Below are 23,288 nucleotides of genomic sequence, written 5' to 3'. Positions count from 1 at the left end.
AGCTGCTGATTTATGATTTATGGCTCCCCAAAAAGTAACCCGGGGAACCGATGGCACCTGCTCCCATCGAAACATCATCGTCACCACACATCCATCAACCAATAAGTAGGAGGGAGACAGAAAGAGAGAGAGACAGAATGGTGATGATAAAATCACCCACAAAGATCCCCCTCTTCCTTCATTACTCTCCCCACTTTCCGGTGGTCTGCTGACGTCAATCGACTTTGGACGAAAAAGGTCCAAATCTGAGCCTTGTGGAAAAGGGTGTCCCGCTGAAATCTGGAATCCTTGAGTCGACCGGGACGGGCCGGCCGATCCCTTTCCGACGAAACACATCATCACCCCAGTTGGAGGTCACACACGAGTAGCTGTAGAAATTATAACCAATTCAATCTTTCCCAGCCATCGACATTGGAGGACTTGCACCTGTGTGTGTGGTGGGGGGAATGCGGGAATGGAAGCACATTAATTCTAGACCGACCCGTTTTCAGGCAGATTAATCCTTTGGCTTCGTTCAAAAATAGCATCCCATACATGCTTCGTCCTTCGTGGATGCTTTCCACTTTCGGTCCGTTTTCTATGCCACTGCCAAGACGGTTCATTCGGTCCACTCATTCATTCATTCATACCCGTCCTCGGTGTGTCTGTCATCATCGGCGCCGTCTTGCACGTCGCCATCGTCATCCGTGGTCGTCCTTTGGACGTTCGTTCAAAAGTTACCCCTCGGACGAGGACTCTTGTGCTGTCACGAGCCTCGCACAAGAGGAGGAAAATATTCAACATCATGTACTTCGTCGTCCGGACATGATGCGCCCGCCGTCGGGGACACTTTGGTGGGACACAACCATGCAATGCCGTGTGCGTGTGGTCTACGAATGGGGTAGATTGAGACGATCCTTATCCCCCCCCGACAGTCCACCCCTTCTAACCCCTCGCTCACTCTCTCTCTCCTTCTCGCTTTCTTCAACCAGTCAAGAGTGCCGGAAGGACGTACACAGACAACACAGTAACACGTCCACAGGCTCAGACTGACGTCCTGGATGAGACAGAATCTCCACCCTTCCGGCCGGCGGATCGTTCGTCTCCGGGATGTCTTTTTTAACCTCGGGTTAATTCAAGATCCAGCCTGGCCGATGGAGGCGCCTGGTGCCGTGTTCGTAGCCGATGCATGGCATGTTTCGGGCTGGTTCTGTTGTTTGCGCATGTTGACATGTTCTGTTTCTGTAGGTGAAGTGAACTTGAGAATGTTGCCCTGCACGCTATAAGAGACCACTTTCATACACACATACACGCACACACATGATTCCGGAGGTTGGGAGGTAGGTTCCACCGGAGTACGATGGAAAGAAAACACCCCAGAGCCGTTTTAAATTAATCATTGATGTGATGATGTTCCTCGTAACGTTGTTGGCTCGCGGTGTGTTGTTCCTTTTTTCTGTGTTGTTGTCCTGTTTCTGTGTATCCCGTGCATTCCGGCTGGTGGTGGTGGAACGGGGCGACGGAACCGCGCTACAAGGACACCGATCACGATGCCACTTCTCAAGATGGAGGTACGGCTTTGCAGTTGAAATTGTTAATAGAGTGCCGAGCAAAAGGGATGGCATGGCATTAGTTGGTACTTTCGGAGGTGACAGAGATTTTACCCCGGTTTCGGGAGCCTTTCGGAAGAGGCGACGCACGGAAGGATGAAAAAGTGGTGTCGACGAAAGTGTCGAATCGTAGCCTGATGGGATGGCGCACTTTTCACCTAATAAAGCTATCGCACATCCGTTATGATGTGGGATGGTGGTTTGCTCAGGCAAGGCATTGAATGTATTATTTATACCCAAGTGAGTAATGATGATTTAAATTCTAAATGGTAGCAATATTTCGGAATGATGTTTGGTGTATTAATCCTCGAATAAAACGCGTCACATTCCAATCACTTAAAATAATTCAACTGTATTGCGTTTTGTGAAATAGAATGCGTTCGTGAAATAGATGTCTTTTGTGTTGATTATCAAAACACAGCAGTTAATTATTTAAAAACATGATTTTTTGGATTTAGAGAATGTCAGTTTCTTCTCATTTCCTATAGAAAACCATTGTCACTGTTCTATTGGAACAATTGTTTTATATAACCGATCCTGGATAAGGTGAACTCGAGTCGTAGACATAATTCGAAATTTAGAAACCCAATTCGATTTCAAAGACAAAAATTTTTCACGACATTTTTGATCACATATAAGTATGTGAAGTTTTGTCTTCTTCATTTCGTGTATTTCGAAGTCAAAGAAAATCATAGTCAAAGTTGATCAATACAGTACAACATCAACAATAAGCTATGTTTATCAACAAGAACATAACACAACATAATCTATTAAACATTTAGAATACGATAACGGCAAACGATAAAGAAAACAGATTTTTGTAAGACACCTATTTTAATGGACAACATCAAATTTTCACAAATCCTTTCACATTTGAGTGTCAAAAATTTAATAAAGCGGTTTTAAGGAGCTTGCATTTTTGTTAACGTTAGCTAGATTATTTTAAAATATCATAGACATTTTAAATTTGATTAAAACAACTTCAAGGTAGACAAAAAACATGATTTAAAAACGTATCAACCGACGTTGCCTTCGCCTTCCCGTTCACTTTGCATTCCTTCACTCTCATCCTTCCACGAAGTCTATGGGTTGCTTTGGTGTTATCTCTTTTTTTTCCTTCTCGTTCATAATAAAAGAAAAGCTTCTTCTCCTATTTTACGCAAATAGGTCTCGCTGCTCGTCGCGTTAAAAGGATAAGGTTAACTGTGATATACTCTTCTGCAAACCCGACGAGTCTACGAGTCTAATACGCATCCCTCGGGAGTCCCCCATTGAACGACCTGGGTTGCACCATTCTCAACCCGCTCTGGAAGAATACGCAGTTCACATTGGCGTTGCTCAACCAGCTTGCCATGGGAAGGTGCATGTAGTGGAGTTTTCAAGGCAGATAGATGCTGTCACAAAAAGGGAACGGGTTTACCCATAGCGTCTCCATAGTCGCCGGGTTACGGTGACGACGCGTACCTTCCCCGAAAACCGACTCTGAATGTCCCTAAATTGAGGACGAATTGCCGCAGGTTAGGATTTTTTCCCTCCTTTTGGAGCTTTAGCTGGGAAGTGTGGAAAAATGTGTATTTTTGTATGTGTGTGTATGTTGAAAGGAGGAAACGGTGAGGTGTCCTGTGTGACATCAAAGTAGTCCCGGTGAGGATCGTAAAAACGGTTGCTTTATAGAGATCGGCACCTCATTCCAGTTTCATCCAAGTGACACGAAGCCGTGGCCTCTACGCACCCATTCACACACACATACATACCCTCACGCATTTTATGATTCATCACCATCAGCCTTGATGACAAGTAATTGCGTGCGAAGTGATAATGAGCTTCGATGGATTGGCGTTATTATCAGAGCATTAGGGACAAACCAAAGAATTTGGACTATTTTCTTGAGTTTTTTGTTTGCGTTGTTGTGGTTGCTGCTATTCCACCACTTCCTAATCACATTCGCGGACACAACACAGCCATCCAGAAGCCGCGATTCGACGGAAGTTGCTGCACTTTTTTACGACTCGCGTGCGGCTGGACGTTGATAAATTAGCGCGCATCCGGTCGTAAAAAGGGGTTGGCAAGCAAAACAAAAACAAAACCACGCTCTCCTCCCCAAACGGGAAGGTGTCAGTTATCTATCCTAAAGCCATCTGGATTATGGTGGGCTTAAGTATATTAAGTTTTCGATTACTTTTCTTGCTTGCTTTTTTTATTCAACCCGTCGAAAAGTCTTCAATATTTTATGACCCCTTTTTTCGCTGGCTCCCCTCCTTCCCCTGATGGATGAAAATTCATTTTTCCGCGCGTTCGTGATGGGCAAATTGGAATATTGAATTGAAAAGAGTTTCATACTTTTTTTTATCGCCCGCCAAAAATTGGACAACCATTTCCTGTTAGAAGATGCTGTTTAATTTGATGATGGCTAGCCAGCGGTAGCTTAGGCGGCTGTGAACGAAATGAACAGCAACCCCCTACTAGATGCCAAGCCATCCGTTGCCATAGGGAAAGTGTCTCACCACCTTCCGCCCCGATGGTGATTGGAAGCTTCAAAGGGTGGTTCGGTGTAAATTATTCCTCGAACCATTCGCCCAACGAGATGGCATTAAATTACGCCTTTTTTCGTCACGCTTCACTTAAAACTTCGCGCGGGTTGAAAGCGATCCCCCCCCGTTTCGTGGAACTCGCAATCCGGATTGACTTTAAACCGAAGAAAACACTCATTACGAGCAGCGGCAAAATCGCGTTGTTTACTGAAGGCAAATGTTTTCAGAGTCTACTTAAGGCGGGGTGGGAACGCGAGCTTTCGGAACGCTGGAATAACTTTGCTGAGATGAATGGGTAAGTAGCCTACTTTGGGCGGGTGTAAAGAGGCTTAGGCGGACGATTGACAAGAGTGCAACAATTGAATTAGCAAATGAATTTCCCGGAGTAGCGTTAGGTAAAGAGGGGGTAGCTTCTCTTTTCAGTTCGTGGAAAAACGACTTTCTTTTCTCGCACGGCTGGAGCACGGAATGCTTTTAGGAACTTGAGTAAGAAAAGAACCACCGGAAAGGTACGATATTTAAATATCCACTTTATTTGCACCATCCGGTGAGCTATATGCAGTCAAATACAATATCAGTTAGACCATGCGTTCGTTCGCGCCATGAATACCGTGTAATACGTGTTCACGTTCGGTTCAATAAAACTTTGGAGTTTCGTTACTCATGCGTATATTTTCTTTTTGTTACCTCCTTTTCTGGGAGCATAATCCGAAACGAGCGCGTTTTTGTTAGGACCTTCACTGTACAATAAATATACCCATATGCACAATATCAAGCGTTGTCCGCCGTCGAAGAAGGGGTTTCCTTTAGCCACTCAATACATTAATGCATCCTGTTGCTTGTAGTTTTGCTCTAAATAATATCGCTCACAGATCTATGTATGGCTGTTGAGGGTCTTCTGAAGCGCCTTTACATACGACGGTACCCTTTGAGGGGTATAAATCAAAACTATATCCAATACTCGACTTCCTGCTCGTATCATCTCTTATCCCATTTTACTACTAATACTGTAACCTGTATGGATAGTTCATCGTCTCGTCATTTTGTAGTTCAGAGGAAGTTCTTGTAACACTAAAAATGCCACTTTCCAATCATCCGAACCGTAGATAAATAAATGGCAGTGTTTTGTGGGCGATTTTGATGATTTTTCGATTCACTTGATTACGTGTTTTTTTTTGTCAGTTTTCTTGCAGTTTGTTTGGCAGTTTATGTTTTCGATCATATTTAAAGAACATTAAGATGGTTTTTATTTATTTTGTGTTATTTCCTTCACGGAAATCTCTCGTGCTCCTTCCTTGAAACACATGCAGTTAATGTTTTTAATACATTGGATTTATGCTTGTTTCATGTTTTTGTTTTTATATAGATTATAATCTCTTGGTTGCTTAGTTTACGATTTCCCTCGTTCTTTAGCCCATCTTTCTTTTGAATTTGCCATCTGCATCTTTTTATACAGTCCCAACCCTATCGTGGGAAACGGTAGTAGATAAAAATAAATGAGTTTCTGTTTTGTCATGTTTGTAGGATTTTGTTTTTGTTCTTCCATTTGCTACTTATTGTCTCTGGACGGCTGCCTCCTCTTTACGACTTGTTTCTGATCGACCGATGTTGTTGCCATCGACCGGCTCATTGTTCTACATTTCCGTTTCGTGTTCCATATTCCGTAACATTGTTCACGATTTACATTCAAAAATTGAAACGCTTTGTCACGTAATCCTTTTTCTTTTTTAAAATGTAAGAAAAAGAAAATTTTTAGGACATCAGGACTTCAACAAACAAATATTGGTGTATTCGCTAAAAGGGAAGTTGAAGTGAAATACTTCACTTGCGTCCAGGATGCTTGCAAGTAGCGTACAACAAGATGGTGTATGCAAACTTGTATGCTCTGAATTATTTCAAACCATTATTTTTCAAATATAGCATTTGAATTTCTCATTCAACCGTTACACTTCACGTTTTGTTTCATCCCTAGCTACCTTCAAACCATTTTTTCTATGCCCATTTCATTCTATACGTCGACAATCACTTACTCTTTTCCTGTAAATCGTGCCATTTTCACAGTCCTTGTTTCTGGTTCCGTTTCCTCATCGCTCCGCACTTATTCATTTTAGTTTAACGGGTTGCATATATTTCTGCTAGCAGTACCTGTTCATAGTCATATAAAATCTTCTTAATATCACACAGTATTTTCCATTTCCATCTTTACCTATCCTTCTACTTGATTTTTATATATCTTTGAAGTGCTTGCGTTACTCTTTTGTTATTTTCAATGTTTTATAATTTGCAATTAGTAACGATTTTACCTTCCCTTTCGTTCGTTCCTGCCATGTCACATAAGTAACCTTTTTTACTACATTTACCACCTACATATGTACACACAAACATCCATAGAACATACATACAAGATACGCAAACATTCGTTAACCGCGGGGAAGGAACGACCCCTCAGTTGACACCGATTGATGATGAGGAAAGATGGACATTGTGGACAGTAGGTTTTTTGATGAATCATTGAGCAGTGAGCAAGAAAAACCGTGAAAAAATAGTTTCAAAAAGAAGTTAACACGAAACTTGCAGTGACGCACGCCGGTGTCCCACCTGTTACTAATGCCACTGAGGAATTAAAATAATACTTAAGGGTATGAGGGTTTTGGAAAAAGAGAGAGAGAGAGTGACGGAGAAAAAGAGTTTAGTTAAGCTACGTGTTGACTTCTGGGTGTGTTTTGGGCTCTTCAGGCAGGAGTTCTGGCTGTCGCTCGGATGGTGCCATTTCCTGCACGACACCCGAGGCCAGCGGCGGCGTGTCCTCCACTCACGGGGGTTTGGTTTTATCTTTAAGACTAGAGACGGTTGCCTGAGGGTGGCCGCTACCGTGTAGGATGGCGTAGAACGGTGCGGGGGCCGGCTGGATGCCGCTTTGGCTTGAGGTCGGACTGGCCGCTTCGGCCGTGTCGTCGTCCAGCTGCACGCTGCTGTCGGCGGCCGACGGTATCGTGGGCAGGAAGCGGACACCGAGACGCGGTGGCGAACAGGACAGCTCGTGCGTATCCTCCTGGACGGCCGCTTGCCGCACGAGCCTCGGCTTGCCACCGGGGATGGACTGTCGAGCGGCACCTGGAAAGAGGAAGTTTTATTTATAACAATATCTAGAATTTACAGTGCGGCTTTGTTAACTTTAAACAATATCGGTAGTTAAAGGAGTAGAATAGTTGAACTGTTCGAAACGGTCTATGGTACAATGGCTGTTTAAGACCAAAATTTTAAATTAGGAATATTTCTTACACAATTCTTCTTTCGAGGGCCGCGAGTTCATTTTAAGTAAAAGCAACATTCACTTATTGCTGACTGGCAAACGCGCTGTGAATCTCAAACTAGCGCATAAATTAGCATAAATTACGATGGCAACAAATCAAACATATTACGTTGCCATGGTAATTTCAGTTTGACAGTTAACGGTGGGTGATTGTTGCTATCGTTTAAAAGGAGCTTTTAACCTCTTCACAGTTTTGCCCCATTTTGTTTCTATTTTCGTTGCGCGTCGTTTATTTCGAGTGCACTTGCTTCGAAAAACCACATTCTTATGTGTTTGTAAACTTATTACTTACGCTAATCTATGTAATTGATCCGAATTTTTGCTTATTATCAACAAATTATTGCCGATCACAATCACAAATAATACATATCCAAACTGATCATCATTTAATAAAAAAAATCCTAAAATATTTAGGAACATATAACTTTTCTTCGGTTCTAGATAAAAAACTATACAAAAAACAGTGTGAAAATTTTTAGACCTATTTTCTGAACTTGACAGGACTGTGAAGGGGTTAAAGAATGCCGTATGGAATTGTGAAACTTTCCAGCAAACGAATCATCTAATTCGATCGGTTCAACCACGGTTGATCTCGTGATGGCGCTCTCAAAAACCAACAATGGCCGGTGCCACACAATCCCGGAGCTCCTGAAGACTCGGAACTGTGTGCAAGGCATCATCTTAGGAACGGTTGCCTTGTGAGAACGCCACCAGCAACGGAACGGACGGATGGCTGGTAACTCACTGGAAACCGGATGTCCATCGACGCGCACGCCCGGCAACACCACCGAAGTGCTACCGCTCGAGCGCGAAATACGCCACGTGCCGGTACTTTGCGTCGCCGTCGATCCCGACGAGTCGTTGCGCGAACTGGAGAGGTTCGAATCCTGTGATGTCTTGCGCGTGATCAGCCACGAAGTGTGCCGCCGGCGTGGATCCAACAGACGGAGTGGAATGCCACAGTGATGCTGTGCATTACGCCACGAGTCCGATCGGGACGAGCTAAAGTTTTCACTGGACGAAACCGAACCGGCCCGCTTGTGTTGCTTCTGTTGGATTTCCGCGATTTGGTACGCGTACTGGTCGCCGTTTCGGCCACCGCGCCTTCGGGTGCGCTCACCCGATCCACCCCAGTTGCACAGGATCAATCGACGCCAGGTGCGGGTGAAGGCACTCTGGCGAAGTTGCTGCTGCTGCTGCTGATGGTGGAAGCGCAACCGGGCCGACTCCTGCTCCATCAGCTTCGCAGCGCAGTTGCAGGTCTGACCCGGCAGCAACGGCGGTAGCTCCTTCGAGGAACGTTCCACCAGCGAGTTGGTGTTGGCGGGCGTGTGTCGATTGCTGAAGTTGGAACTATGCCGGCAGCGCCCGATGCCACGCGTTACCCGCGACTCCTCGATCGCCTTGCAGATCAGCACGCAGTCTTTCTTGAACTGCTTGGTAAGGATGGCGTACAGGAACGGATTGCAGCAGGAATTCAGCGGCAGAATGAACACGGTAAACACCTTCGCCTGCTCGAGCGAAATCAGATGCAACCCGAAGACGGCGGTGAGCGAGAAGAACGCGATCGGCGACCAGCAGATAAAGTCGGTAAAGACGAGCAGCGCCATCCGCTTGGCGATGCGCGAATCGTTCGAGTTCCAGGCCTGCGAGCCGCGTATTGCGCAGTACATCTTGAGATAGCACCCCATCAGGATGAGGAAGGCCACTCCGTTGATGAACATGAGAAATACGACGTACGCCAGGCTGCCGGTGCCCTTCTGGATCTCGAACGGGAGGCACACGGCGAACACGCGATAGTCGGACACGCCGAGCAGCGGCAGGACGGCCATGGTGATCGCGAACGTCCAGCCGACCGTCATGATGTAGCTGGCGTGCCGCAGGGACAGTCGCTTGTTCAGGTGCATCGCGTGCGTGATGGCGTAGTTGCGCTCGAGCGTTATCACGGCGAGCGTGTACACGGACAGCTCCGAGCTGAGCACGGCCAGGAAGCCGGACAGCTTGCAGCCGGCACTCATCTGCCACGGGATGGCGTACATGCGGAACTCGCCGAGGGTGGACGCATCCACCACCGCCAGGAAACCGAGGTAGATGCCCATAAAGAAGTCGGCTGCGGCGAGGTTACACACCAGGAAGCGTGGTACGTCCATCTTTGAGCGCGAAAAGATCAACACGAATACAACCGTACCGTTGCCGAGCATGGCAAGCAGAAAGACGACCCACACGCCGCACCGAAGCGTCCACCAGTCGAACAGATCCTGGCAGGGTAGGAATGGGCCCGGTTCGGGGAGGCATTGAATCGTGCCAGGTTGTGCCGTCGGCGAGGCGTGCGTGATCCCCAACTCGTCTTCGAAGTACTCGTCCGGGAAGGTTGGTATATGGCCCGGGTAGCTTCCGTATTCGGCGCCATACGCACTTAGGAGGTCACTTATTTGTGTGCCAAACTTTTTACTTAGGTTTTCTACAAAAGAAAAAGAAAGAATACCCACGTTAGAAGGCCATAAACTAGTTATATTTTACAAGAATTGTAAGCAAATGATAAGCTATCCATGCGATATCATTCGCTTATAATTCTTGTAAAATATTACCAGTTTTCGTTGTTTTGTACTCTGGTTGAAAAAGTACTAAATTCAACGAAAATAAGTATAAAAATTTGCGATGAGAAGTAAAACGTAATAATATTGTATACTGTATGTGTATGTTTCACTTCGGAGAAAAAAAAGATACTCTTTTTATAAAGGGTTTAATAAACCATTCAAAACATTAAAACATCGTTAAAAGGTAGCTGGCCCGCGGTTTTAGATTATTTGTCATCGTCTGTGCCTTTTCTGGAATCGTGTGCCGACCCTTGGCCTAGACTATTAAAAAAGGCTATTTGATGAAAGTTGCTATCATTTATAATGAGCTTTAGAAGCTTCGTTCATAGAATACAGAATCGTTTATATTACAATTGTTTCTTTTCTGATCATTTGATATTATTATTTATGATTGAGACTAAAACATTAGCGCGGACATTTCCTTGTTGAGCGGAGATTGCGGTTCCACTGTCCTTCTACTTACGCAACTGTGGCCAGATATCATTGTAGCTGTTGTTCCACAGGCTCATGTCGAACTCGTTGTCGGTCGGAAAGAGGACGTTCTCGCGAATGTTGAAGGTGTTAGGAACTTTCGGTGTGGCCGTGGTGAGCGGCAGAAAGGAACAGCAGTGGTACGCGTACGAGAGGACGAGCGTCTGGATGCGCGGGAACGACGCGGGCGGCGGGAACTCCCGGAGGTTCGGATTGTTGAAGGTTTTCAGGTGCAGCAACCGCTCGAGCCCGACCGTCGGGAGCTGCGGGAAGAGATTGTTGCCAAGGTTGCTGCAGGGAAGTGGAGGCGGGAAGGAAGGAATTATTTTCGGTTCGATTTTGCTCATGTCGCAGGGTACTTACAGGTCTTCCAGCTTTTTCATCGGCCGAAAGGCATCCGGATGGATGAAGTAAACCCGGTTCGACTCCAAGTCCCTACAAACGCGAAAGGAAGTAGCAAAGAGAGATGCATAAGTAGTGAAAAACTAACCCGGGAATGGTAAAATGCAATTGAATTAAATTTCACCGATGATTTATTCGCAACGGTTTCTATCTTCGTCTCGTTTTGATTACATTTTTACTGCACTCGAATACTTACAGCACTTGCAGGCGGGTCAGTCCGATAAATGCATCCTGTGGAATCGATTCGATTTCATTGTTCGAAAGCAGCAGATCGTGCAGCTGACCGAGACTAGAGAACGGTGCACCGTGTAGTGTACTTATCCTATTGCTGGCTAAATCTCTGGTGAAGGTTGGTGTATGTCCATGAGGCGCATCGAGGCCAATCGAGAGGTTTATTTTTCCAGCAGTAAATCCGCCCGGGATGCACCGAGAACGCAACGCCGTCGTGCACATCCGTCGTGCATTCGGTTCGGTTTTGTTTCAGTGGTTTGTTTTCACCACCGGAAACATCCGAAGGGAAATCCATCGGAGAGAGAGGTAAAGAGAGGAAGACGGAGAAAATAATATAAATGGGTAAAGTGGAGGTAATAAAGAAAAATGTAATTTTCCACAATGCTCTTTAATCTTCAACGAGGCAAACACACCATCGTTCAGTCGATCGAGTAAGAGGGAGAGATAGAGAAAAGGGTACTTACAGCAATCTTAAATCACGACAGTTTGTTACATTTGGAATGCTTAACAATATATTGGATTTCAAATCCCTAGAGAGAAAAAGAGAACCAAAGCAAATAGAGAAACGGAGGTAAGGTACAAACGGAAGAAAATTGCAAGATGAATGGGTCGTACCCGAGAGGACTCTCGAGCATCATCATTACCATCGTCGGCGTCATGTCCATACTTACAAGCTTTTCAAGCGGGGTGAAGTCTTACAAATATGATCAGGTATTTTGGACAAGTTGGCGCGATCTATTCGCAGCACCTCGAGCGAAGTGCAGCCGTCCAGTGGAGGTAGTTCATTGAGGCCGCGGACGTCGGAAAGGATGCTGTAGAAAAGGCATGCATAAGATGAGTAACACAAGTCACACACACACACACAGCGAATCGAAGGCAAAGGATTTGAATGTGAGATGATGTAACTCATTTTCCCACCCGGCTTTACTTACAGCTTTCGGAGCCGTGGCATGTTCTGTAGGGCGCCGGGTTTGATCCCGGCTAGGGGGTTGGATTTCAGTTCCAGTGAGACTAGATTTTTGGGGAAATCACCCTTCGATATCCATCGGATGCGATTGCCGGATGCCGAGCTAAGGAGCAGTCAAAAGAAAAGGGAAAAGATAGAAGAAAGCAAAAAGTGGAACGTGGAGATAAAGCGGTCAAAACGAAACCCGACTCCACAGTGCGATCTTCTAAAGCCTTTCGTGGAGGCTGTGACGTTCGGTTGTGGATACGGCAAGGTTAAGGGCTTACTAGAGTTGTCTATTTCCGTAATTGAATAGTCACAGCCCGCTCGTTGCTAGCTCAAGTTGTTCAGTTTTGTTGATTAATATAAGATTTCTTTTGAGTTATATCAAAACTTGACAACTAATTGATTTATTGAAATTATTTTTTTATTGAAATTGCCATCCATTTTTTAGTATTTCTGAGATTTTCGATAACAATAAGATTTTGTTTTTGCTCCGAAAAGCACTAACAAATTTAAATCGAATACTTTTTACCAAAATTTCTAGTTTTTTGCATATGTACGTACAAGTAATACTTAAGACAATATTGTCTCAATGTTGACTTAAATTGACAATAAAAAATCGTTACATGTTTGTAGAACATTGAGTGGTTCTGCATGTTATCGCATGTTGAAAAATTCATGTTCCTCTTGTTCAGATTCGAGGAACAACAGCAGAACCCATAGGTTGTCTCACATGTGTTCAGCATTTTTCAGCCAGGCAGCTTATCAAAGTTTTGACTCAAAACCAACTGTACGCTGTTGCAGCACATCGACGAGATGAAATGAAAAAATCCAGCGACAAAAAGTCACACGTGCAATGTTCGCAGCACATTTTGTGATAATGAAATCAACAACCTACCGAAAAAGAGTGAGCATGTTCTAAGCGATTTTACGCGACTTTGCTTCGTTCAGTAGAGGCTGGATGCTTGAGTTGGTTGGATGCTGGAATCGTGCAGTCTTGTATTCATCGGAGTGGATCAAAGTGTTTTAGCTCAGATCAAGTCATAGTGCAAAAGAATGTGGAATACGAAAATTGTGCCAGTGATGCTGGTTATTACATGTGTATCACAAGCACAAGAGGTTTTGAAATGTGGAGAACGAAAGATAAAATCCGAAATGTGGGATGGCCATCCGTCCTGGAGCGCAGTGATACATCATTTGATTGAAGGAGAATTCAAATATGCTTGTGGTGGCACTATCGTCGATACTGACACGATTCTTACATGTATGTTACTTTAATTAATGTAAATGATTCTGTTAAATTGAATATATGTATTTACTATTACGTTTTAGCTGCACAGTGTATCTTCTTCAAGAACAAGTTGATTTCAAAACATAACATTACTGTTCACGTGGGGCGAACGGAATTACATAATGCCAGAAACGGAAACCAAGTGTATGAAGTATCAACAGTAATTCCGCATCCTAACTTTAATAATGAAACATTAGCAAATGACATCGCACTGATTCGATTGGCCACTAACATTACCATGACGACTGAGATTCAAGTTGTGCGTATATGGAACATAGACGACAAGCCGGAATCGATCGTCCAAAAAAAGAGCCTCATTCTTGGTTTTACCAAAACTAAGCAAAATGCGTTATCAACATCGCTACAGCGGTTCCGCGTCGGCATTGTAAATTTTCTAACCTGTTGGAATAGTGATCGAAAGGTGTATGGGTTTCATCTTAAGACCAACATGTACTGTGGTAAAATCAATGCTAAGATGTGCAGTGATACTAAAGGCCAAGGAGTGGTGCTTGAATACGAAGGCATTTTGTACGTGAGACTTATATACTCGTTCATTCCTACAAACTCAACCGGACACTGTGATGCCTCACAGTACCATATATTTACGGACGTGGCAAAATATTTCACGTGGATTTCACAATACATCACTGTTGGAACTAAATCAAGGGCGGACCATTGGCCATGGTACTCAGCAGTCTTCCAAAATAGAGATGGTTCTTTTGAATTTTTTTGTGGTGGATGTATTGTCAACAGTGACACAATTCTTACAGGTCAGTTGCCTTTTAATAGAAATAACCGATTACAGTAGTACCTCGATATACAGATGCTCCTGCATATGAGCTTTTAAGTTGCGATCCAGCGACTGAACATTTTTTGGCATTGAAATTATAGCAGAAATATAGAATCGAAAAACTGCACAAGACCATAACATGCGAATCGGACGTTCGGAGATACGAGCAACTAAACATGCAAGCAAGGTTACGGAGCGATTTAAACTCGTATGTCGAGGTGCCCACTTGGAATGCTGATTCATTTTATCTTGTTTTTAATCTTCTTTCCAGCGGCACATTGCATGTATCCTAATATGAAGCTAATAGCCATCGATAAGATACACGTACGCTTGGGACTTACTGAATTGTATGAAACTAACGATCATACGCAAATTCACAACGCAACTATGTTGGTTCCACATCCAAACTACAATCGCAGAGTCAAGGCTATCGACAATGACATCGGTCTGATCAAACTAGCGTCCAACATAACAATGACGCAGTTCGTTCGACCGATATGTCTATGGGATATGGATACCAATCTAGAGTGGATCATCAACAATGAAGGAACTTTGGCAGGATTCGGACAACCAGTGCTCTATTTTAGTTCATCAGTCCATTTTCTGGAAACACGAACTTTAGTCGTAGATTGGGTGACATGCCTAGAACACAACCCACAAGCATACGCAAGATTCTTGTCGCCTAGTATGTTATGTGGTAAAAACGATGTAGACTTGTATGATGGTTTCTCTGGCAGTGCACTTATGTATTTTAAAGATGGAGATTGGTTTGTGCGAGGAATAATTTCATATGCTCTTAGTTATAATTCACGTTATATCGTCTTTACTGATGTGGCGAAGTATGGAGAGTGGATTGCCCAATACGGTGTACCTCTCCTGCCGTCGAAGAGGAGAGACCAATTAGATAGCATAGTTATACCACCCAAATATGATCCAAAACGGAGAGAATGCGGAGCACGTAAGGTTCCGTTCAAATTTCTCATCTACTATGCCCAAGAAGCGAAGGACCCTTGGCCTTGGCACGCAACCATCTTTCATTTGATTGAAGGCACATGGAAATATGCTTGCGGAGGTTCCATTATCGATACAAACACGATTCTAACAGGTAAGTGAGACTTGAAAGTCAAATTAGTGGAATATTTTTAATGATTCAATCTGTCTTTACTTCCAGCGGCACATTGTGTCTACACTTCTAATGGGCTTATATCGAAGCATAGCATACAAGTGCACCTGGGCCGAATGGAATTAAACAACACTGACGATCGCTTACAAGTTCATAATGTATCTCAGCTGATCGCTCACGAAAAGTTTTTCCCAAACCACATAGAAAACGACATTGCCTTGATCAAATTGGCTACCAATATCACATTGACATACTTCGTTCAACCGGTATGTTTGTGGGATAAGGGCGACGACATGAAATGGATCATTGAGCACAATGGAACCTTGGCGGGCTTCGGTCAGATGGAGAATCGTTCTGTATCAAACAAGCTTCGTGAAACAGCCATGAATGTCATCCGTTGGTGGGATTGTGTGGAAACTAATCGTGCAGCATACAGGAACGTGTTAACTTCGAGTATGTTTTGCGGCAAGGGAAGCGGAAATGCAAACGCATGTCGCGGCGACAGCGGTGGAGGGCTCGTGTTCCAGTATGCAGGAAGTTGGTTCATCCGAGGTTTGGTTTCGTTTATTCCTGTGGATTCTTCGAACTTGTGTGATGTTTCGGCGTACACCGTCTTTACGGATGTTGCGAAATATCTGGATTGGATTAAACAATATGTCGAGCCTACGAATCCTTCCAACGTCAATCAGCGATTCATTGATGATAATCCGAATCTGCAATACCTGAACCAGGATGATTGCGGAATCGCTCCTCAAATCGATGGAAAAAATGGCAACATTTATCCATGGATTGGATTGATAGAAATAGAGACTTCATACAACAACTTCGTTATTGGATGCCAAGTGACGCTCATTAATGAATGGTATGCCGTTGGACCTGCACATTGCATTTTGAATCGTACGGTGTAAGTATCGTGGTAATTTCACTGATCTTATCGATTGTTTATTTACTAAGCTATTTCTTGTTTGTTTCAGGATACATATTCTCCTAGGAGATTATGCCTCAAGTCAGAAGTTATCAATCGAAACGATTACCGTACATCCAGAATATAACAACACCACATTTATGAATGATATAGCGTTGCTCGAGCTCAAAGAACCAGCTGATATTACACGCCCTGATATAACCCCAATCTGTTTACCCTCTACAGTGGAGCTTAGGGATGCACGAAACATGAGTTTTGTTGTAGTTTCATTCGAGCGCGAAAGGCGGTCTATGATAGCCAAACATACTAAACTTGTTAACCCCACGGATTGTCAGGATCAGTACACTTCCACACCAGTACCTTTAACCATTGACGACTCTAGATTTTGTACACAATTGCTCGATCGCTCGGGGCACGAATGTATAACGGGTGCATCTGTTCAATCGCTTCATATGTACGATGAACATCAGCGATACTTTTTGCGTGGGTTCGTTTTATTTGGCTTAACACGCACAGCTACAATTCCTACGGTCAACATAGATGTACAAAAATATCTTCCGTGGGTACTATACAATATGAAGGATAAATGGATATAAGATCGAGCACAGGTGCATAACTCATTTTTTGCTACTTTTTTCTTCGACATTATTCGAAAACAATAAAAAAACTCGACATTTGCCTTACGCGAATGTTCTTATGAAGTTGGAAAACATAAACTTCATTTACATCCTTAAGAGTAAACAAATTATAGACGATTTATAACACATTCATATCGAAAGGAATTATTTTTACAGACTTTATAATATTGTAAAAAGGGGAATGGAATGATTTGTTCGTACAACTGCGTGTCTATTTGTTACGGTATTTTAATAAAAATTTCAAAATAAAGTTGACAAACAAACAGTTAATTCCTAAAAGTTAGATATAATTGAGATAGATTGAGGTAGATTTGTTAAAGGAAATTCAGTTCAGCTGCACGAGCTACCCCTCCACAAATCATATATTTTGTAACAATCTATTAACAGCCAAAACTTTGAAGTCTAGGTGCAGGATTTCATATAAAAGATCTTTCAATACACTTTTCATTTAAACAATACTTCCTATTGTGAGCGAATGTGATGTTTCTAAATTGCATTTCAGTGCATATTTTTTACCGTATGTGTAATAATGTTTGCACCACTTAATGATGATGCGATTCAAAAGAATTCTGCAATTTTGGTTTTAATATTTTCTGTTTATTCATGTTCATGTATTCATTTTTTTCACAGTCTTCAATGATGATAAAAATGTTTTAAGTGTATACGTATGGCCATTACGGCCTCTACACGTTTCCGGAACGTATAATAGATCTTTTAAACGTTATAATAGATCTTTGAAAGATTGACTTCCAAGTACGGCTCAATGTTTGTCTGAGGCTTGCTGTACTCTGATGGAGTTTCGAATAGGCTTTTTTTTATATTTATATCTTTTTAATCTTCATTTCGCTCCGTACTAAGTAAAGAATTATGGCCACAGATCCTTCACCCATCAAGACAGATGTTTCTGCAAGAAATTTCGAGTGCAGACCGGGGTAAGTCCCTTCTTATTGAAATATAACATTTGACTTCAGGTCGTATCATTTTTTTTTTACTACATAGAAAAATCCCGATGTTAACGTTTGTTTGTACCTTATCGGCTGGTGGAAACATTATTACGCATGCGGTAAAATAACTCGCTGTTTCGCATAGTTCTCCAAATAAGCTATCCGAAGTTTGATGACAGGTCATACAGGTTTAATGATATGTAGGCTTAATTTATATAAAACAGTCGAGTATGATAACAACTGTTTTGAGTACGATAAAAATTGTTCAATTGAAAATTGATGGTTCATGAGAAATGAAAAACAGCTTTTAAGTTTATCATCCTAAGTAATACAAAAATTAGTTCAATATATTTTGTAATTTTCATGTTACCACCGCTGAGGTTAACTTCCTTACTATCTTCTAGAAAGTGCATTGTAAATCAGACACAGCCATTCTTCAAGACTCCAACGGCTCGTTTCATCCCGCAGAACAGGGTAAAAAAGAAACTATCCTCAACCATCTTCGAGCAACAGAACCCAAGCTGGTTCGCTTGATGCTGACGAAGCACCCACTAATAGAATACGACGTAAATCTTACAGCAGAAACGTTGAAAGGCTTATGAATAATGAATGAGAAGAACACACAGACCAACCGGGCTACTATCGCCACTATCAGAGTGGACACACAGCTGCCAGTCAGCTCCGGTCCAGTGAGCTGTGGATCGCCGGTGTAGGAGCTTTTCCGGGATGATTGCTTCGAGGTTGAAAATCCCGCCTTGATAGACAACTAGGACGAGGATCGAGAGGGATGCAAGGCTGGTCAGGATGAAAAGTCTGGCGTTAAAGATGCGCCTGGCGGCAGCTTTTAGATTGAGAGCAAGACAACGGTAGCAAGAGTGAGAGAAAAGATTTCTTCTTTCCACAACTCAACGAACGAAACAGCATGGGAAGCGGACACGGCTAATGGGAAGGTAAATCCAATTAGTTAAAAAGCAAAAGAAACTACCGAACTACGATGGACGGACGAAAGGCTGGCCTCTCTAATTGCCTCGGAATGTATCCGAGGTGGGGTTCCTGATTTTCCACTTCTTTTAAGCCTTAGGTCCTTTCCTCTTTCATTCTCTCTGGGGCAGCTTCCATTTTTTCCACTTTAATCGCATCAGGAAAGATTAAACGGTAGACCGATAATGTAAAAGGTACGGTGGAAAATTGGCTCGTGTAATTGCGGTGTAACTTTCCCGGAGCGAAAAAAGGAAGAGAATGACGGTGAGGCCATGTAAAATGGAAGATTAAATTGCCGAGAAATAGTTTTGGTCATTCGTTTTCATTCGCTGGCCGCGTTTCAGTTAGAAAGAACCTTTATAGATTTTTCACCATTGGTTCAACCACATTAAGAATGCCTTTTATGATCAAGTCGATGAGCGGTGTTTTTCACACAGAACCATAAAAACTGTATGCAGAATAATGCCAGCATGGCTAGCGAAGGGTGTATTTATGAGATTGGCATGGGTCGTTTTATCCCTGAACGCTACCGGGTTGTTACCGAACCGATTATAATACGATTTGAGGTCAAAGGGGTAAAAAGTTGCACTTTCTCTGCGTATCCTCACTCGGAGGCTTTATGACCTTACCTAAAGTCCATAACTTCTTTTCTAACCCCCTCCCCCGCCGCATCCCTTTTTCCAACCAACCCAAAGCATGATTGCATGTACTTACATTTCCTGCAGCATCATTAGGTTCTCGAGGCCAACAGGCACTGAGCTTAAGCTATTATCATCTACATCTCTGCAAAGAGACAAATGGCGAGAAGTGGATCGTTTAGAACGGCCCGGAAATGCACTGCAATCTCCTTCCGGCCACCGGATGCACCCACACAACGCACTGAAGGGGTAAAGTTTTAATCGTCTGAAAAACGCAACCGGCAAATGTTGCCCCACTCGAATGGTTTGGGGAGCGGCTGGTGCGGCGCTCTTAGCATAACTCGGTCGTTCGAGTGGGTTTTATGCAAATAAATTTGGCAAACTTTTTTTTCGCCCCCGCGTTCTCTCCCTACCTGACCCACGGTTACGGTTGGGCGGCTCGTGGAATTATTACTCGTTGACCTTTAATTGGAGGGCGTGAGCGTGAATTGTTTCAAGCGCCGAATGCCATTTTCCGGAGTGCATTCGTTGCGGACATGTTTTTACTTCGCTCAGTGGGTGAAAAAAAAACAGACAAAAGCCCTCGTTTTGGTTTGGGGAAGCTGGATTTGTTTTCCATTGGAACAGTGTAGTAAAGATTCACGCTTCAATTGTTTTTTCGGGAACGTTTGGTGTTTTTGTTCGCCATTATATTGTCTTGTATTTTTTTGTTCGAATTTCTCCTTTAGGCTCTCGGTAAGGTGTGCGTTTGTCAGACGAGAAAAACTTTGGTGGTCGATTTTGGGTGTGTCGGAAGCGTGGGTCAAGGAGTTACCCGTCAATGAACGATGTGATGATACTTACAAAACTTTGAGTCGAGTTAGATTCGTTAAAGCACCGGAAGTAATTTCAGTTATTTGATTTCTTCTTAATATTCTGAAAAGCGAAAGAGAAACGGAATTGCGGCGAGAAGATTAGCATGGATTGTGTTTCAATTTCGAACAGGTAAAGTATACTTACAGCATGTATAAATTATCCAAAACTGGAAAATCTCTTTCTTTGATAATTGTAAGTAAATTATTTCCTAAGTTTCTGTGGAGGAAAATGCGAAGGAAAACGATGGATTAAATTAAACACCCAGAATATGTACAGCGTTCGACGGGTTTCGCTAGCTTTTCCGCGACAGAACCCTGTCGAGTTTTCACTCAGCGCTCATTACTCTTCGTCCCCTAAATGGATCATTTCTCAAGCGGATACATTTTCGCTCAAAAACAAAAGCCCTTGCAAAAAAACAAAAACCCGAAACAACGTCCGCACGAAGCTTTCAGCTTGATTGCATCGCACTGCATTCGACCCGGCGGGTGTCGTGGAACGCTTACGCTAGCGACTACAAACTGCAGCCCCATTTGTGACACATTTCTACCCCGATGGGGGTTGCACGGATGTCGGATGAAATAATGTCACGACACAATCTCGGTCAAAAGGATGCCATCGTTCATAGGAAGACGCGCGCCGTGGACTTCCGGTGCATCGGAAGAAACGTTTGCGACAGAATGTATCCATTTCCGAGGGAGAGAGTTCGCCCTTTTGTTGTTCGGATCGCTCGAAACAGAACCTTCCAAATCCACCACCGGAGGACGACATTGCAGCTGGCAGGATTCCAAACGTCACGCGTCGTCTTGTGCGGAACGGATAGATATGTTTGATATGATGGCGGGCAGTCGCGGGACAAAGTGGCCAGGATATTGGATGTCAAAATGTGCCAACCGTGCTATCATAAGCTGTCAGTCCGATTGATTCTGTGCGGGTTTTATGATGATGTAGAGAAATGCACTTTGTTTTTGCTTGGGAAAAAGTTTGACCCGCTTTTGTTATGACATGCTTCTTTGTAATTTATTGTTTCTTCGCGATTAAGGCCTTTTCGGTTTTCAATTGTATCTCGGCTTCAAGTATAATTTCAAAATAAATGTCTCCGAATTATCATTTTAAAAGAACATCACCTTGCACAGAGTTGCACAATTGGTGTACAGCATCCCAACTGTCTTACAATCGTCTTCCAAGTAAAAGATTTAGTCCAATTAAAATTAAACTTCTTGTACGCGACTGGAAGCCACATGAGAAAACCGTAATCTCAGCAAAAGCTGTGTTCCCCAAACCGACATCCACCGACTTTAAAGTCCCCAACTACTCACAAAGCTTCTAATGATCTCAGTCCGATCAATGCCTCCGTCGGAACCCGCTGCAGCAGGTTGCCTTCCAGTCTCAGGCTCTTCAGCAAGTGCAACCCCCGAAAGGTAACGTTCTCCATGTCGGCGATGAGGTTGTTGTCTAGCTGGCTGCATGAAGTAGATAAATCAGTGTGTTTAGCCATACGCATTACGCCTGATGCCCGAAACGGACTGGTGCAGGAAAACTTACAGAGAGATTACCGTCCGGACGCGCCTCAGTGCCTCCATCGGGACGCGCGCCAGGCCGCAGTTTTGCAGCGCAATCTTCTTCAGATTGGAGAGCCCGAAGAACGCCTCGCTGTAAATTTGATCCAGCTTGTTGTGGGAAAGGATGCTGTGTGGAAGGAACGAAGGAGACGGACAGTCGAGTTTCATTAGGTGGTTATTATTTGTTCAACTGAATATGAATTCATTAGTGCGCTGATGCATACCGCGTTGATGCAATCTGTTGCCAACGAAAAGCGTAAATTATCCAAACATCCTCAAAGCTACACAAATACTTTCAGAAGAGTTTGCAACATCACGAGTTAACTTTATCTTTCGCAGAAAAAGACGGATGAATTAGACCAGGGATGTCAAACATGCGGCCCGCGGGCCACATGCGGCCCGCAAGACCATTGGGTGCGGCCCGCGACCCCTTTGAAACATTACATCGAAAGTTTGGATCCTTGAGTATTGGCTTATAGTAATTACCAAAATATTTAATGTAAATTTTTTCACGAACTGCGAATTGCAAGAGAACTGAACGAATGTCAATTTAAACTATTTCAATAAGAAAGTGATATGCAACTTTGCAGCAAAGGTTTTACACAGATTTTTCTAGACAAGTGGATAAATAGTGTTTATAGAAAACAAACGTTTCTATACTACAAGACCATTCCAAACAAAATAACAAATGCGGAGCAATAAGTTGGCTATTGTAATTCCAATACCTTTACTTTTCTAAAATCATTAACAAAAGACACAATAGTGTTGAACTGCAACATATATTTCAATAAACTTGATTTGAATTCGTTAAAATTTGGAAAATGATTGAGCAACAAACCCTCTCTTTTACTCAAAATTTATAAATTTTATAAGAAGTAATATAATATGAAAAAATGTGAAAATGTAAAACATGATTGACTGTTAAGATAAAACCACATTGATAAGAACATATTTTCATCACTCCAATCAATTATATGGTTTGGCCCGCGAGCCTATTTTGGGAGAAAATGCGGCCCACGAACCTATTTTGGGAGGAAATGCGGCCCGCAAGGTGAAACGAGTTTGACATCACTGAATTAGACCATGGTGGAATTCACAAAAGTTATTCCTCATCATCATCATCAGCATCAACCTGTTAGAAGAGTTATACTCTTAAAATAAGCTTGCATGATACTCTCTAGCGTTGATGGCTAGAGATCGAAAGAAAACTTTTTAATTATAAAACATTTCCTCCATTCGAGAGCCGGACAAAGTTCTGCGCTGAAGAAATGTGACCGAAACCGGGCCATACCTTCCACCGTTATCGATGTAATTACGTTTGATAACGGAACGCCTCGTGTCACAAACTTTCTTCCAACAGCCGACGCTGCTGACCGGGTCAACCGGGACAGGGCTTGATTAGACTCACGTCGCAAAGTATGGCTTTGATGATGGATGTTTTCTCAAACTTTGCCCCGGCAC

The 23,288-nt window shown here is 43.2% G+C and overlaps 1 protein-coding gene across 1 annotated transcript in view; it reads right to left on the bottom strand.

Annotated features, from left to right (window-relative positions):
- Positions 1-6,932: 6,932 nt before the first annotated feature.
- The window catches only part of LOC131281064 (follicle-stimulating hormone receptor), a 70,156-nt gene continuing 53,800 nt past the window's right edge, over positions 6,933-23,288 (bottom strand). The window contains exons 3-15 of the mRNA XM_058310320.1: positions 21,811-21,954; positions 21,585-21,728; positions 20,413-20,484; positions 20,257-20,328; positions 19,490-19,558; positions 12,067-12,204; positions 11,806-11,946; positions 11,599-11,664; positions 11,100-11,243; positions 10,865-10,936; positions 10,494-10,792; positions 8,179-9,894; positions 6,933-7,234 (exon numbers count right to left, since the gene is read on the bottom strand). Of these exons, the coding sequence (XP_058166303.1) occupies positions 6,933-7,234; positions 8,179-9,894; positions 10,494-10,792; positions 10,865-10,936; positions 11,100-11,243; positions 11,599-11,664; positions 11,806-11,946; positions 12,067-12,204; positions 19,490-19,558; positions 20,257-20,328; positions 20,413-20,484; positions 21,585-21,728; positions 21,811-21,954 (3,379 nt within the window). The remainder of the gene's footprint in view (positions 7,235-8,178; positions 9,895-10,493; positions 10,793-10,864; positions 10,937-11,099; positions 11,244-11,598; positions 11,665-11,805; positions 11,947-12,066; positions 12,205-19,489; positions 19,559-20,256; positions 20,329-20,412; positions 20,485-21,584; positions 21,729-21,810; positions 21,955-23,288) is intronic.

This window comes from Anopheles ziemanni, chromosome 2, assembly GCF_943734765.1.
Source record: "Anopheles ziemanni chromosome 2, idAnoZiCoDA_A2_x.2, whole genome shotgun sequence".
NCBI lineage: Eukaryota > Metazoa > Arthropoda > Insecta > Diptera > Culicidae > Anopheles > Anopheles ziemanni.
Note: the sequence above shows the minus strand (reverse complement) of the source record. Positions and strands in the feature narration are given on the sequence as shown.